The following is a 17,082-nucleotide window of genomic DNA, read 5'->3' as shown; positions in this document are numbered from 1 at the left end:
AGGAACTGACTTTTAACCTCTGCCCCCACAGGCCACCACAGTCTGTGATGGAAGACACTGAGAATAAAGAGGTGGCCAGGATCACATTTGTCTTTGAGACTGTCTGCTCTGTGAACTGCGAGCTCTACTTCATGGTGGTACGTTCTTTACTTCTCCTTTCAGGGGAATTTCGGGAGACTTTGGGGAAGGTGGGTCCATCTGTCCCATTATGTGTTAATATAAGTGAGAACCCTGCTTGTAGTGATGTTGCAGTGAAAAGGGCCCAGAATGAACACAAGAGAATTCAGTTTGATGTGGGTCTGTGATCATGCCCAGTGTGGCTGCAGTGTGGACACCCTGTCCTGCCTCCCATCATGCCTTCTTCACTTGTCTGTCTTGGGATCAGGGCATGAATTCCAGGACCAACACTCCCGTGGAAACATGGAAAGGCTCCAAAGGCAAACAATCCTACACCTACATCATTGAGAAGAACGCGACCATGAGCTTCACTTGGGCTTTCCAGAGGACCACTTTCCATGAGACAGTAAGTTCCCCACTTGCTTTGGACTCCCAGCTCCTAGAAGAGACCCTGTGAATCTGAGTAAATTAGTATAAGAGTGAGTTTGAGGTTTGGAATCCAAGTATTAGATGGACCTTTAGACACCAAGCAGAGAACTGCTTAACTTGGCCCTCAGCGGGTCATCTAGTCTCACCCAAATGATTTCCAGGGACAGTGACACTTACCTGTCTATAGCAGCCCCTACCCTGAGGACACTGGTGCCTAATCTGGTTCATCCTGTTGTTGTTTTCAATAATATCTAGTTTGGATTTCGTTGTTCAAAGTAACAATTTATTGAAGAAAAAAACCCAACACTTAAAAATAGACTAACCAAGAGGAAATGAAATCACCCTTAATCCTACCACCTAAAGATAACCCATGGTTACGAATCGGGCTGCGAATCTTAAGGCCAGCAGTTCGAAACTACCAGCTGCTCCGCGGGAGAAAGATGAAGCTTTCTACTCCCGTAAAGATTTACACCCTTGGAAACCCTGTACAGGGTCGCTATGGGTCGGAACCGACTCGATGGCACTTAACAACAACAACAAACATAACCCATTGATATCTGGAGTATCTCCTGTACAGTCTTTGTTTCTCTACTAATACATTTGTTTTATTTTATAAGGAAAAGATCAGCTTTTTTTCATATAATAATATCTACTGAACGTTTCCCTCATGACACTTAATATACATCATTTAAAACCATTCAGTCTTGTTTTTAAATGTCATAAAGATGCATACAAAGAGGTGTTGTTAAGTGAGTAGAATGAGAACGCATCTAAGATTTTTCTCAACTATCACTGGATGAAGGAGCCCTAGTGGTGTTGTAGGATAAACGTGGGACTGCTAACCACAAGGTCAGGAGCTCAAACCCACCAGCTGCTCTGCAGAAGAAAGATGAGACTTTCCATTCCCGTCAAGATTTAGAGTCTCTCAACCCCTACAGGATCACTATGAGTTGGAATCAGCTCAATGGGAGTGGGTTTTTTGGATTATCCTAAAGGCTGAAAAAGATTAAGAAGTATTTTGCTATTTCCAGATTTCTTGATTGTTGCTGATGTCTCAGGTCTCAGCCCTCCCTCCTCTTGTTTCCTCATTTCCAGGGCAGAAAGTACACCAATGACATTGCCAAGCTCTACTCCATCAACGTCACCAATGCCATGGATGGGGTGGCCTCCTACTGCCGTCCCTGTGCCCTGGAAGCTTCTGACATGGGCTCCTCCTGCACCTCTTGTCCTGCTGGCTACTACATTGACCGAGACTCAGGAGCCTGCCACTCTTGCCCCTCTAACACAATCCTGAAAGCCCACCAACCTTATGGCATCCAGGCCTGCATGCCCTGCGGTCCAGGGACCAAGAGCAACAAGGTGCCAGCAGTCTTCCATGCATCCTAGCCTTGGCGCCTCTGGTTGAATCACTGAGGGTGGTCCTGAATGGGTTTCCTGAGGGACCCATACCTAAGAACTCCCCATAGTGTACTCCCAGGTCAGTGTCCTGTAGGACACTAGCCATACTCTGACAGTGGATGGAAAGTTCTTAGCTGTAGAAATTGACTTCAAGGTCAAGGCTACAGCCATGACCCAGTGTCATCTTCAGAAGTTGAGTAAGGGAGTTCAGGGACTGTCTACTCCAGAGGGTCATTTGCCATCTGTCTGCTCAGGGATCTGAAGAGAAGGAACCATGGTGGCTGTGGCTCAAATTCAACTTAGTCCAATCCAACCTATTATCATGGGAATTTTTTCTTTCTCCTTTGTTCAGGCATGTGGTTAGTTGATCTTGCTGTCTTCTATTCCAGTGATTTCTCAACTTCTCAGGTCTACAGATCCCTTTCTAACGTAGAAAAACAATGCTGTTACCCTGTGTACCTTCTGCCTCTAGGAAAGTACACATGACTAAAAGTACTTATGCTTCATGCTTTTAAATTAATTTGTATTTTGCTGATCATAACTCCCTGGAAGTGCATTTGAGAATCCTTGTTCAGACAGTTAAGGAGCTCTTGTAGTGTAGTAGTTACGAGACGTGCTGCTAACCTCAAAGTCAGCAGTTTGAAACTACCAGATGTTCCATGGGAGAAAGATGAGACTTTCTGCTCCCGTAAAGATTTATAGCCTCAGAAACCCTATGCAGGGTCACTATGAATCAGAACCGACTCCATGGCACATAATCAACAACCAGTGCATACAGTCTGCAAACTATGGTTGGTACAGCTGTGCAATAAATGCAAAATTTCTGCAAACCCTTAGGAACCTCTTTTGGGTACCTGGACTTTTTCTACAACCTTTCTTCTCCTGGAGCTCCCTCTGCTGCTTTGAAGGGGAATAACAGCTGGGTAAGGCTGCTGCTGCTGAGGGGGAAGTGTAGTTGTTAAGTGCCATCGAGTCAGTTCAACTCAAAGCTACCCTGTATAGGGTTTCTGAGGAGTGGCTGGTGAGTTTGAAACTGAGTGCATATCCTTCAGCGCCACACCAGGAAAGGGTTTTGGGGAAATCAAGATGCTTTGGGAGTCCAACTTCCTACAGTGAACCTGGGCAAGAGGAACAGAGTTCAATGAAATTTAAACCAGAGAGGGTCATTCAGGGCTTGTAGTTTCTATTCTGCTGTCTTGGGCACCTTTATATCTTTGTACCTTATTGTCTTCAGCTTGAAGTAAGAAGAGCTATCTTGTATCTTGAGTTGCTGTTAGTTGCTATTGAATTGGCTCCAGCCATAGCATACTCACGTACCAGAGAAGAAATGTTACCTGTTTCTGTGCCATCTTTACACTCATTGGTACTCTTGAATCCATTGTTGCAGACACTGGATATTTTCACTGCCTTCCAACCTCAATGGCTCGTATTCCAGTGCTATGTCAAACAATGTTCTATTGTGACCCACAGGATATTTCAATGGTTGATTTTAGGAATAGACTTTTCTTCCTAGTCTGTCTTAGTCTGCAAGTTCTATTAAAACCTGTGCACTATGATTGACCCTGTGGTCAATCATATCAAATCAATATGCAAGCCATCACAGTGCTACAAACTGACAGACGAATGATGGTGTGTCTTGAGGATGTTCTTTCTATATCTTGGACATACGGATGCTGTTGTCACCAAGCTTGTCAAATTTAACTAAACTACTACTGAAAACTAGCAGGTTTGTACATCATATATGATGGCAAGCTGTACAAAAATCTCACTAGTCCCTGATTTACTTCTTTTAACGCCATTCCAAATCCCTACTTGCACCCCATTTGGGCTGGGCCAGGCTAGGGAAGATAGCTGATACTCTTTACTGTAGCCCCTTGGGCCCCACCCCCCTCTGGCTAGCTGTCCTGACCAAGGTCTTCTCCACTCAGATCCACTCTCTCTGCTACAACGACTGCTCTCTCTCGGTCAGCAACTCCGCCAGGACTTTAAACTACAACTTCTCAGCTATGGCAAGCCCTGTTTCTCTAGCTGGAGGGCCAAGCTTCACTTCCAAAGGGTTAAAATACTTTCATCACTTCACCCTCAGCCTCTGCGGAAACCAGGTAAGGTGTGCAAAGTCTGACAGGGTAAGAGTTGAAAGGGGCTGCCAGAGGCCAGAGACAACGCAGAAGAAAAACTAGGAAAGCCTTTAGGCAGCAGGGGACTGAGAGGTTTTATATTTTGTTTTTTTCGAGAATGATTTTTTCCCCTAAAATTGTGTTATTTGGATTATAGACATTTAGGATATTTAATTTTAAATAAGATATTCATTTATTCTTTTATTTTATTTTATTATTACTTGTATTTTTCACAAGTAGCATGCATGCCTATGTAAATAACATGCATATAGGAAACTAAAGCTCTGGGGTGTCACACAGTTTGTAAAAACATATCATGTGAGAGTTATTTGTGCAAAATATGGTATAAAATGAGTATATAAAAGTTTCAAAATGAGTATATGAAAACTATTCAGTAGCAAGGTTTGCTTTTTTTTTTTTTTTCTCCCTTAAAAAAGCAATCTGGTCATCCAATCGGGCACTGTCATTTGTTTTGTAGAGGTTAAATAAACTGTTATAAGTGCACCTGCATGGATCTTTGCTGACAGTATTAAACAAGCAACCTGAAAGGCTTTATTAAGTCAAGGCAGGAAGTTTACCATCAGTTTTTCATGTTGCTACAAATATTTTAGATACAAGATCCCTACTACAATTGACTGAAATTACAAAACAGGCCACAGTTAGCAGTTGGAAAGTTTGGTTTAAGTGTTACAAAATAAGAGTGAAGAGTCCATGGGTGGTATAAACAGTTAAGTGCTCAGGTAACAGAAAGGTTGGAGGTTGGAATCGACCCAGTGGTGCCTTAAGAGAAAGGTAGATCTGGCAAGCTACTTTGGAAAACTCTGACACCAAAACTGTAATGGAGTACGGTTCTACTCTGACACACCAGGAGTCAAAATTGACCCCATGACAACTAAATACTCAAAATCCAAAAAAAGTTTGATTTTTTGGGGGGGGATTTTGAGTGTTTAGTATGGAACTCTGGGTGGCAGTAAGTCCTTTAGACTACAGCATGCAAAGAAATTTGGTTTGTGTTTATATGGAGAATGTGTCAAGATATTCCATGAACATTTGGAAGATTATAAAGAAGTATATCTATGTTATTTTCAGAAGTCTTTAAGATGTTAAAGTGGAACCTCAGAGATGGCAGTTAGCATTAACTCCTGAAATGAGACTGATAAAAAAGCAAGTCCCATCTAGTTGAGTTAGGAAAAAGGTGAAAATGAGGAGTTTGGGGGAGATTGTGTCTTTTTTCCTTTATTCTTTTCAGTACAAAAAAACGAAAATAACTCCTTTATTCTGGTGTAAAGATTTCCTTCTGTTCTCATGTTATCTATCTACTTCTTACAATCTAGGAGACAAAAAACAGAAACAACAGACTTAACAAATACATAGCTCCATTTGTAATAAAAATTATGACATTGAAAAAGTTATGAATAATTTGTTGCTGTTGTTAGCTGCAATAAAGTCACCCTACCCCCATTCCTATGAACAACAGGATCAGAACATTTGGATCCATAGGGCTTTTTTCACCGGCTGATTTTTCAGATGTGCATCACCAGGCCTTTCTCAGTCTGTCTTAGTCTGGGAGCTCTGCCCACCTGTTCAGCATCCCAGCAACACTTGAGGCTCTACTGACAGATGGATGGTGGTTAAAGTGCACTGGCCAGGAATTGTACCTGGTCCTTTCTCATGCTGTTATTGTTGTTGTTAAGTGCCATTGAGTTGGTTCTGACTCATAACAACCATGTATAGGGTGCCCGAGGAGCAACTCATGCATTTGAACACTGACATTGTAGTTAGCAGTCCAGTGCTTACCTCAGAGCTCCACACCAGGACTCCCTCATGGAAGGCAAGAATTCTACCACTGCCCCACTCTAAATTATTATTGTTGTTGTTGTTAGATGCCAATGAGTCAGTACCAACTCACAGCAACCTGATGCACAACAGAATGAAACACTGTCTGGTCCTGCACCAACCTCAAATTTTTGCTACGTTTGAGCCCATTGCTGCTGCCACTGTGCCAATCCATCTCACTGAGAGTCTTCCCTTTTTCTCCAACTTTCCACTTCACCAAACATGATATCCTTCTCCAGAGACTGGTCCCTCCTGATAACATGTCTGAAATATGAGAAATGATGTCTCGCCATCCTGGCTTCCAAGGAGCAGTCTGGTCGTATTTTCTTCCAATGCAGATTTGTTTGTTCTATTGGCAGTCCATGGTACTTTTAATATTCTTTTCCAACACCATAACTCAAATGCATCAATTGTTTTATGGTCTTCTTTATTCACTGTCCAACTTTCACATGCATTTGAGGTTATTGAAAATACCATGGCTTGGGTCAGGTGCACCATACTCAAAGAGCAATCTTTGCTCTTCGACATTTTAAAGAGATCTTGTGCAAAATGCAATACATTATTTAATTTTTTGACAGCTGCTTCTATGGGTGTTGATGTCTGATCCAAGCAAAATGAAGTCTTTAACAATCTTTTTTCCATTGATATGGATGTTGTTTATTGGTCTAGTGGTGAGGATTTTTGTTTTCTTTATATTGAAATGCAATTCTTTACATTGAAATGCTGTGCTCTTTGATCTTCATCAGTAAGTATTTTAAGTCTTCTTCACTTTCAGCAAGCAATGTTGTATCATTTGCATATCACAGGTTGTTAATGAGTCTTCCTCCAATCCTGATGCCACTTTTTTCTACATATAATCCAGTTTCTCTGAATATGTGCTCAGCATACAGATTAAATAAATATGGTGAAAGAATACAACCCTGGCACACACTTTTGCTAGTTTTAAACCATTCAGTGTTCCCTTGTTCTGTTCAAACAACTGCCTTTTGGTCTACGTACAGGTTCCTCATAAGCAGAATAATGTGTTCTGGAATACTCATTCTCCGCAATGTTTTCCATAGCTTGTCATGATCCACATAATTGAAAGCCCTTTGCATAGTCAATAAAGCACAAGTAAACATCTTTCTGGTATTTTCTGCTTTCAGCCAAGATCCATCTGATGTCAGCAGTGATAGCCCTCATTCCACATCATCTTCTGAATCTGACTTGAACCTCTGGCAGTTCTCTGTCAATGTATGTTGTTGTTGTTGTTGTTATGTGCCGTGGAGTCAGTTCCGACTCATAGGGACCCTGTACAGGGTTTCCGAGGCTGTAAATCTTTACAGGAGCAGAAAATCCCATCTTTCTCCCGTGGAGCAGCTGGTAGTTTCAAACTGCTGACCTTGCGGTTCACAGCCCGATTCATAACCACTACGCTACCAGATATAGTTTGGATTATCTTTAACAAATCTTATATGAGATATTAAAAATAATGTCCGTTGACTTCTGTATTCCATTGGGTCACCTATCTTTGGAATGGACACAAATACGGATCTCTTCCAGTCAGTTGGCCAGGTACTGTCTTCCAGATTTTTTGGCATAGATGAGTGAGTGTCTCCAGTGCTTCATCAGTTTGTTGAAAGAATACAATTTGTATTCCATCAATTCTTTGTGCCTTGTTCTTTGCCAATTCTTTCAATGCACCTTCATCATCATTGACTATTGATCAGATGCTTCCTCTTAAATGGTTGAATGAAGGAGCTCTGGTAGCATAGTGGTTACAAGTCGGGCTGTGAACCTCAAGGTCAGTAGTTCAAAACCACCAGCCGTTCCACGGGAGAAAGATGAGGCTTTCTGTTCCTGTAAAGATTTACAGCCTCAGAAACCCCGTACAGGATTGCTATGAGTCAGCCACGGCACATAACCACCACCAAATGGTTGAATATTGACCACTTCCTTTTAGTACAGTGACGCTATGCATTTCTTCCACCTTCTTAATGATGCTTAATGATGCTTTCTGCATCATTCAATATTTTTCTCACAGAATCCTTCAATATTGCAAGTTGAGACTTGAATATGTTCTTCAGTTCCCTCAGCTTGAGAAATGCTACGTGTGTTCTTCCCTTTTTGTTTTCTAACTCTCGGTCTTTGCACATTTTGCTATAATACTTGACTTTGTCTTCTTGAGCTGACCTTTGAAATTTTCTATTTAGCTTTTTGCCTCCTCATTTCTTTCATTTGCTTTAGTATCTCTATGCCAAAGAGCAAGTTTCAGAGTCTCTTCTGACATCCATTTTGGTCTTTCCCTTCTTTCTTGTCTTCTTAATGACCTTTTGCTTTCTTCTTGTATGACTTTGTTGATCCATAACTCTTCTGGTCTTTGATCTTTAGTGTTTGATGCATCAAATATGTTCTTCAGATGATCTCTAAATTCAGGGGGTATGTATTTATGGTTGTATTTTGGCTCTGTTGGACTTGTTTTACATTTTCTTCAGCTCAGCCTGAACTTGCATAGAACAATTCTTGGTCTGTTCCACAGTCTGCCCCTGGCCCTGTTTTGGCTGATGATTTGGAGCTTTTCTATGGTCTCTTTCTATAGATGTAGTCAATTTGATTTCTGTATATTCAATCTAGTAAGTTGTCTTTTATGTTGTTTAAAAAAGGTATTTGCAATGAACCGGTCATTGGTCTTGCAAAATTCTATCATGTGATCTCCAGCATCATTTCTATCACCAAGACCATATTTTTTCCAACTGCTGATCCTTCTTTTTTGTTTCCAACTTTTACATTCCAATCACCTATAATTATCAATACATCTTGATTGCATGTTTGATCAATTTCAGAATTCTTCAGTTTCATCATCACTGGCTTTAGTGGCTATTGGATAAATTGGAATAATCATGGTATTAACTGGGCTTCCTTGTAGGCATATGGATATCACATGCGTCGCACCTCAAAACATATCTTGGTATGTTCTTTTTGATGATGAATGCGACACCATTCTTAATATGGCATTCAAGACATAGTAAACCATGTGATTATCAGATTCAGAATCACTAATACCAGTCCATTTAAGCTTACTAATGCCTAAAATATCTATGTGTATGCATTCCTTTTTGTGTTTGACAATTTACAATTTTCCTAAGTTCATACTTTGTACATTCCATGTTTTGATTATTAATGGATGTTTACAGCTGTTTCTCTTCATTTTGAGTTGTACCCAATCGGCCAATGAAGGTCCCAAAGGCTTTCCTCCATTCGTGGCATCGCAGTCAACTCTACTTTGAGAAGGCAGCTCTTGTCCAGTGCATTTTGAATGCCTTCCAACCTGAAGGGCTTATTTTCCAGCACTATATCTGACAATATTCAGGTGCTATCTGACCCACTGCTATTCATAAGGTTTTCAGTGACTAATAGTCAGACGTAGTCCTTCTCTCCTTCTTCCTAGTCTGTCTTCATCTGGAAGCTCATCTGAAACCTGTCTACCATGGTTGACCCTGCTGGTATTTAAAATACTTGTGGCATAGCTTCCAGAATCACAGCAACACGTAAGCCACCACAGTACGGCAAACTGACAGGCGAATGGTGGCCCTTCTAAATAGAGGACTTAATTTTTAAATATTGAAAAAATCATTTTATATTAGTAAGCCAAGTTATATATTAATATTCCCTGGTACCGTAGTAGATGGTCTCCTGGTATGGCGCTGTCAGATCAGCACTGGGCTGTGAACCACAAGGTTGGCAGTTGAAACCTATACAAGGCCACTATGCTGCTCCTTAGAAAACCTATACAAGGCCACTATGAATTGAAACTGATTCATTGGCACTTAACAACAACAATCAAAGCATAGTGGATTACTAGCTGGGCTGCTAACCACAAGGTCAGTAGTTCAAATCTACCAGCTGCTCTGAGGGAGAAAGATGAGGCCTTTCTGCTCTCTTAAAGGAAACCCTATACAAGGTTATATGAGTCAGAACCGACTCAACAGTGCACAACTACCACCACTACATTTAACATTTTTGAAGTGATAATATTTCATTATTATCTCTAATATAAAAGTTCAAGGAAGAATGAATCTTGATTTCCCCCCCTCATCTTCCAAGAGTTCTACATAGTGAGGTTATTAAACACAAGAGGATAAGCAACACGTGGTTTATAAAAATGGAATTTCTGCTCTATAAACCTTCACTCAATTGACAATCAAAAGTGAAAAAAAATTAAATGGAATTGGTTTCTGATTGTCCTAGATGACCTACCTAGGCAGGGAGGGACTGGTCATCGAGACTGCTTTAACCCCTGGAAGTCGCTGTCTAGAAAGCATGAGTGGAATCACAGTCTCAAGGCAAAGAACAGGACAGGCCAGATGTTAAAATAAATTGTAGTAGTTTCTGGGATCAGCTACATATTTGGTACCTAGAAAACGTATTAGAGATAAGGATAAGGAAGTGCCATTAACTTCTGGGCTGGTAGCATAGAGCTCCAAATTAATTGTCACCATTAGAATCCTACTCATATAGGGCTCATTGTTGTTAAGGGCCCTCGAGTTGGTTCCGACTCATAACGATGAGCAGCTGGTGGGTTTGAACCGCCAATCTTGTGATTCAAATCGAATTTGCAGTCTACTACATTCTCCTGCTGGCAACACCAGGACTCATAGGGGAATTTAAAAAAACAAAAAGCCTGAGACTCCTGGGCCAAAGGTTCTAGAAACTAGGACACCAAGTCTTCTTTTAGCTTTTTTTAGTTTTGAATCTGTCTTGTAATTAGATCTGCGATCAATCATTGACTCATTCCACTGCAGTAGTGTACATTGGAGAAGTGAACTTTTAGATGTGAAGAAAACTGTTCCTTTTTCCCTTTGGGGAGTTCTATTGTGACCCTTCACTTCTTTCCCACACTCTCCCCACCCAGGGTAAAAAAATGTCCATTTGCACTGACAATGTCACTGACCTTCGGATTCCTGAGGGTGAGTCAGATTTCTCCAAATCCATCACAGCCTATGCCTGCCAGGTGGTCATCATCCCCCCAGAGGTGACAGGCTACAAGGCAGGGGTGTCCTCGCAGCCTGTCAGCCTTGCTGACCGACTCATTGGTGAGTAATCCAGTGCCCTAGCCTTGTTTGAGAGAATGTGTGAGAGAAAGAGGTGATAAGGCTATAAGGTAAAACCCCAAAGGAGGAGCCCAACTTCTTGAACTCTGTTTTTCTGCCCTACCCGGAATGCCAAGTGCCCCTGGGTCTGACAGACACCTCGTGGAATTGTGATGAGATGAAGTGAGATTGGATGTTGACAGATAATGGAAGAATCTAAGTGTTTGCCAGCTAATATGACCAGTGAGAACTAAATAGGAGCTCTAATTTGGCAGGGGTGACAACAGATATGACTCTGGATGGAATCACCTCCCCAGCTGAACTTTTTCCCCCGGAGTCCTTGGGAATACCGGACGTGATCTTCTTTTATAGGTGAAGATGAGAGGCTAACACAAGGGAAACATAGGGCTCCTCTACAGTTTTGGTTGCATCCCTACCTAACTCCCTTAGACATGTCTGAGTCTAGCAGATCAACCCAACAATGATAGGTAAAGGTTGGGAGTTCCCTAACCCCAACTTCTTGGGTTTAACCTGGGCAGTTCTTTCCTGGAGGCAGGGACAAATCCTGAATGATCTGTGGCAGACTTCCTTCCAGCCTAAGGAGGGTCCCATGTTGTGCACATGCTGCTTGGACCTCCATGATCCCCATTGTGTCCATGTGTGAACTGAAACCTATGCATTCCCTGTGTGTCAGGCTTCAGCCCAAGGCCAACTTCTCCAGTAAGGGAATTGTTCTATGATGACTTCACTTAGTGGCTCCTCACTATCCCAGCTAAGTGCCTCGTTCCCCCTCCCCACTCCTCCCACGGGGGATGGCTTTCTCTGCAGGTCCAATGATGTGACCCAGTCCTGTAGTTCTGGGAGATCAACCACCATCCGTGTCAGATGCAATCCACTGAAAACTGTCCCTGGAAGTCTGTCACTGCCAAAGTAAGACATACTAAAGAATGTCATAAAGACCAAAGTTTCCCTTCCTGGGACTCATTCCCTCACAGGATCCAAAGATTATTGAAAAAGAACAAAAGAGAAGACTGTTAGAGATACACAAATGGGCTCTTGGGAGCACAGTCATGGCCTCAATCTTCAGAGGGCAAGAGTGAGACAGAAGGAGAAGTCAATACCCCAGCCCCCACATTCCCAGATCACTATGGGGGCAATTGGGGAGGGCTGTGATCCATGTTGTCACCCTAGAGCCTTCCCTCCAAGGCCTTCAGTGAAGGATGTATAGAGGAGTGATCATAGGGGTTACCAGAGGGCACTCTCTCATCTTTCCTCATGATGCCTGGAAACTGGGGCCACAACTACTGTGCCCAGATGGCTTAGGGATACAAGAAATTACTGAGCGTCTCCTTCTCCAGCTTCCTCCTTGAATTAAAGGTTGAAGCTTGGTATGTTGCAATGAGCTTAGGCTTTGGAATCAGAAAGAACTGGCCTAGAATTCTGGCTTTGCCAACTACGAAGCTAGGTGACCCTAGACTGCTCAGTCTCTTTGAGTGTCCGTTTCCTCACCCATAAAATGTCAGTCATATTTTCCTTATAGCACTCAAGTGTAGTATAGTGACTATCAGCTCAGGCTGAGAGCCAGGTTTGAATCAACTCCTCCACTTACTAGCTGTGTTACCATGGATAAATTCCTTACCTTCTCTGTGCCTCTTTTTTCTTATCTGTAAAATGGGGATGGTAATAAGTTCCCCCAGAGGGATTTCATGAGGATTAAGGAGACTTTATTGCTTTTCATAGTGTCTAGCTTGTACTGACTATGATTGTTGTTTTTGTTAAGTGCCATCGAGTCGGTTGCAACCCACAGCAACCCTGCATAGGGTTTCCAAGGAGCGATTGGTGAGCTTGAACCACCGATCTTTTGCAGTTCAAACAAACTTTGCAGTCCAGCACATTGACCCACAGCACCATACTGGTGGTTGGTGGTTATATGCCATGGAGTCAGTTCTGACTTATAGCAACCCTGTATAGGGTTTCTGAGGCTGTAAATCTTTACGGAAGCAGAAAGCCTCAACTTTCTTCTGTGGAACAGCTGGTAGTTTCAAACTGCTGACCTTGCAGTTCACAGCCCGATTTGTAACCACTATGCTACCAGAGCTCCTTACTAGGATGAATGAAAAATTTAGGGGTCCTAGGAGGCTCTCCACAACTAAAAGACCCAGTTCTGAGTTTATAAGCTGAGAATACTAAGTCAAAAATTTCTGAACTTCTTTTATCCCAGACTCCTTGCCCCTTTCCTTTTCTTCCACATAGTATCAAGTAACATTTTGAGGGACACTAGTGTCCTGAGGTAGACAGTTTGGGAAATGCCTCTCCCAAACAACAGCTGGTTGGGGGAATGAACCGGTAGCAAAGCACAACAAAATGTCCAAAAGGTATCACCGTTCTTATTGTTTTCATCATCACCAGTAATGTACATAACAGATATCCCATGATCCGAAGTTCATTCCCAAACCCCACCTCAATCCCAAATCCCACTCCAGGAAGATACAATAAAGTGGCCATTTCCAAGTGTCACATGTCCAAGGGGAGAAGATGAGGGCTTGGCTGGGGCAGCAATACACCTTGATTCAGTTCTTATCTGAGGTGAGCAGAGTGGAAAGCCCAGTGGATGCCAGAGATACCTCACCACCAGGGCAACCAGACATCAAAACCTATCTTACGGAGTAGTGGAAAGGATGCTGGTGGGGCTAACCACTGTTTTGTGAGGGAGAGAGTGAGTCAGGCAAGTTATGAGGTGACAAGACTCCAACCGGATCATGTCAATCAGTGCAGCAAATACATGCTCACTTCTCCTTTCTGTTTTGCTAGCACGTGCTCGGATGGGACCTGTGATGGATGTAACTTCCACTTCCTGTGGGAGAGTGCAGCAGCTTGTCCCCTCTGCTCTACCACTGACTACCATGCCATCGTCAGCAGCTGTGTGGCTGGGATCCAGGTAGACGTCTTTCTGATTTAGGGCTTGCTCCAGAGCAAAAGGGAGAGTAATAATTGAGTTTCTTGGTTTTCTCCCTAACAGAAGACCACGTACGTGTGGCGAGAACCGAAGCTGTGCTCGGGCGGCATCTCCCTGCCTGAGCAGAGAGTCACCATCTGCAAAACAATCGACTTCTGGCTGAAAGTGGGCATCTCTGCCGGCACCTGTACTGCCATCCTGCTCACTGTCCTCACCTGCTACTTCTGGAAAAAGAATCAAAAGTACATGGTTGGGTATTGGAGTTTGGAGATGCATACAGTTAGGTCACTGAGGTGGGAGGAGAACCAAGCCCCCTGCTGTTGAGTCAATCCCAACTCTTGGCAGCCCCGTAGGACAGTTTAGGACAGCCTTAGAAAGTTCCCAAGGGTGCCATCTACATGGGAGAAGACTGCTACATCTTTCTTCCTCGGGTGAAGAACATCCAGGAATATAGCTTTCTAGGACTTTTCTCTGGACTTGGCCATCAACTCTGCCTCTGACCATTTTATCTGGTGTATGTGTTGATTAGAGTCCTGGTATGGCACTGTGGGATAATGCACTGGACTGCAGGGTCGGTTTGAACCGCATTGTCGGTGGTTCAAACTCACCAGCTGCTCCATGGAAACCCTATACAGGGTCACTATGAGTCAGAACCAACTCAATGGCACTTAACAACAATAATAACATGTGTTGATTACCCAGAATCCTAAACAGGGACAGTACCCTGTTGGCAGTGTCCAAAGAACTATTAGATTATCAAAAGTAAAAAACATTAAGCTGTTGTTATTGGTAACAAAAATAATAATGTTATGATTACACTCCATATGATAAGCACTGAACTGCAATCCACAAGATTGGTAGTTTGAGCCTGCCAGCAGCTCTGTGGGGAAAAAAATAAGGCTTTCTGCACCCGCAAAGACTTAAAGCCTCAGAAACCTTATCCAGGGTCACAGTGAGTCAGAACCAACTCAAAGGCACTTAACAATAACAACAACAATTTCTATTAAGCTTTGATACCACAGAAACAGCCAAACTTAAGGAAGAAAAGAAAAAGAAGAAAAGGGGCCCACTGAACAGGAAGCCTGTTTTTCTTAGTCATTTCCAGCCCCAACACTGTTTTGCGATGCCTCCGTTTCCTTACTCATGGCATGGGACTGTTTATAGGCCAACTGCCCTTCCTCTACCCTGCCCCACCTGATTCCCACCTTCAGGTGTTTTATCTTCCCCTACGCTCTGTTTCATAGACTAGAGTACAAATACTCCAAGCTGGTGATGAATGCTACCCTCAAGGACTGTGACCTGCCAGCGGCTGACAGCTGTGCCATCATGGAAGGCGAGGACGTAGAGGATGACCTCATCTTTACCAGCAAGAAGTCACTCTTTGGGAAAATCAAATCATTTACCTCCAAGGTAGGGAACATGGCTAGTGCACTGAGGTCAGTCTGGAGGGCTGGAGAAGACACCTGTCACTCCCAGGAGAGAGAACGGCCCTGCACTGTTCAGGGACCACTTTACTCTGTGATCCCCTCACAGCCCCCCCAGCCCCCGCTGTGAGCTACTGTCCCCAAACCCTGGAAGTCCTATCTTTTGCCTTCTGTATTTCCACGCTAATCCTCTTCCCCTCATGGGGCCCCAGGCTGCTCTTGACCAGGCTCCTTCTCTCCCAACATGCACTCCAGTTGATGGACTGTTTGGGCCTTTTAACTTCCAGAAGGAGTATTGAACCAATCCATGTTGTAAGAATCATTTCCCTTTTTTTGGAGGGGTCGGGAGGGAAAGGTGGTCTCTAGGATCAACTTTTGATAGAAGCAAGGCTATCCCTTGGCCAGTGGAGGGTGCTATCCCCCAGGTGTCTGAACCAGGTCCTTTGGGGGCGGTTGAGTCATAACTAAGTCACAGGTGCTCATCACAGAACAAGTCTGTGCTGGAGCATTGTTCTGCGTGGGTGAGTGAATGAGTGAATGAGTTTGAAGCTCATAAATGCAGTATAGACAACTCTGCTGTTGGGCATGGAGCCAGCAGAGAGCATCCAAGCCACTCATCAGGGCTCCAGCCTTCTGCAGCTCCACTTTGCTGGTGGCCTTAGCTCCCTGCTGCCCAGAACCAGTTCATCCAAATAGATGTGGGCTGGAAAGGTGTAAGACCAGAGGAGTGGACTGGAGGGGTGGTAAGGGAAAGAAGGCAGTGAGGTGTTTACATTGCTGAATCTCATTCCCTTTGTGCTGGCCTGCAGGGTAACTCCCTTGCCATCTTAGCCCTTGATTTTTGACCAATGAATCATTCACTCTGAGACCCTTGATTAGTCGAGGGCTTCTAGACTCAAGATACAAGGCCAGGGGTTTCTAACCTTTACTAGATTTTTCTTAGTCTATGACTGACTGTGAAGGGCTCAAGAAGAGGAGCAGAGATGTGGAATCATGTCTGCATTTCCACAAAGCCACTGAAGATGGGGGATTCAATAAGGGTCCCTTCTGTCACCTCTTTTCCCATTTCTTTCCTTTGTTCTCCAAACCTGCCCATGCCCAGATACCAGCTCCTGTTACCGTCTGTCTTTCAGAGGACTCCTGATGGGTTTGACTCGGTGCCACTGAAGACATCATCAGGAGGCCCAGACATGGACCTGTGAGAGGCCCTGCCCTGCCTCGCCTGCCTTGTTACTTGGCACATCACCTTGCAAACCTGTGGCGATTTGGGTGTTAGCCTTCTGCAACATCCACTGCTGGAGATTTCTTCATTGTGGCCTTATCTGGAGAAGTTTGAATCTCAGATCTTTGAGTTTTGTTTTTGTTTTTTATAGAGTACCTAAACCCTGCTTGCCCTGAACCTGTCAAATATATCTCTACCGTTTATTTGTATATTACTCCCTGGCTTGTATCTTGTTTGACCTTCGTGGTCCTCCTGCCTCTGGGGCTTCATCTGCCTATAATTCTTACAGCCCTAAGCTATTTCTTTTGCCCTCTTATGTAAGAGCAGAAACAGTGGAGAGTTTTCCTGACGAGAAATCCTTAGTTCATGCTCTCTTTAGGAGAGAGGGTGGGTAAGAAGCGTACAGGAGTTCTTCAGGGAAATCTTGATTCATTTCTCCTGGAAAACCAATTCAAATCTCCGTGTGAAGCCTAGGCTTAGGGCAAGGTAAGTAAGACCTGGGTAAGAAAAGTCT

At 43.4% G+C, this 17,082-nt stretch overlaps 1 protein-coding gene across 4 annotated transcripts in view; it reads left to right on the top strand.

The window, feature by feature from the left end:
* Window positions 1-16,781, top strand: part of KIAA1324 (KIAA1324 ortholog) — a 106,522-nt gene extending 89,741 nt beyond the window's left edge. The window contains exons 11-21 of one of the 4 annotated variants that reach the window (XM_006865969.1): window positions 32-137; window positions 386-523; window positions 1,642-1,905; window positions 3,873-4,046; window positions 10,789-10,969; window positions 11,242-11,338; window positions 11,795-11,896; window positions 13,778-13,904; window positions 13,986-14,164; window positions 15,167-15,332; window positions 16,449-16,781. In XM_006865969.1, the coding sequence (XP_006866031.1) occupies window positions 32-137; window positions 386-523; window positions 1,642-1,905; window positions 3,873-4,046; window positions 10,789-10,969; window positions 11,242-11,338; window positions 11,795-11,896; window positions 13,778-13,904; window positions 13,986-14,164; window positions 15,167-15,332; window positions 16,449-16,490 (1,576 nt within the window). In that variant the 3' untranslated portion in view covers window positions 16,491-16,781. The remainder of the gene's footprint in view (window positions 1-31; window positions 138-385; window positions 524-1,641; window positions 1,906-3,872; window positions 4,047-10,788; window positions 10,970-11,241; window positions 11,339-11,794; window positions 11,897-13,777; window positions 13,905-13,985; window positions 14,165-15,166; window positions 15,333-16,448) is intronic. The other 3 variants (XM_006865967.1, XM_006865968.1, XM_006865970.1) reach the window with 3 other exon arrangements.
* The last annotated feature ends 301 nt before the right edge of the window (window positions 16,782-17,082 follow it).

This window comes from Chrysochloris asiatica, unplaced genomic scaffold (assembly GCF_000296735.1).
Source record: "Chrysochloris asiatica unplaced genomic scaffold, ChrAsi1.0 scaffold00085, whole genome shotgun sequence".
NCBI classification, from domain to species: Eukaryota; Metazoa; Chordata; class Mammalia; order Afrosoricida; family Chrysochloridae; genus Chrysochloris; species Chrysochloris asiatica.
Note: the sequence above shows the minus strand (reverse complement) of the source record. Positions and strands in the feature narration are given on the sequence as shown.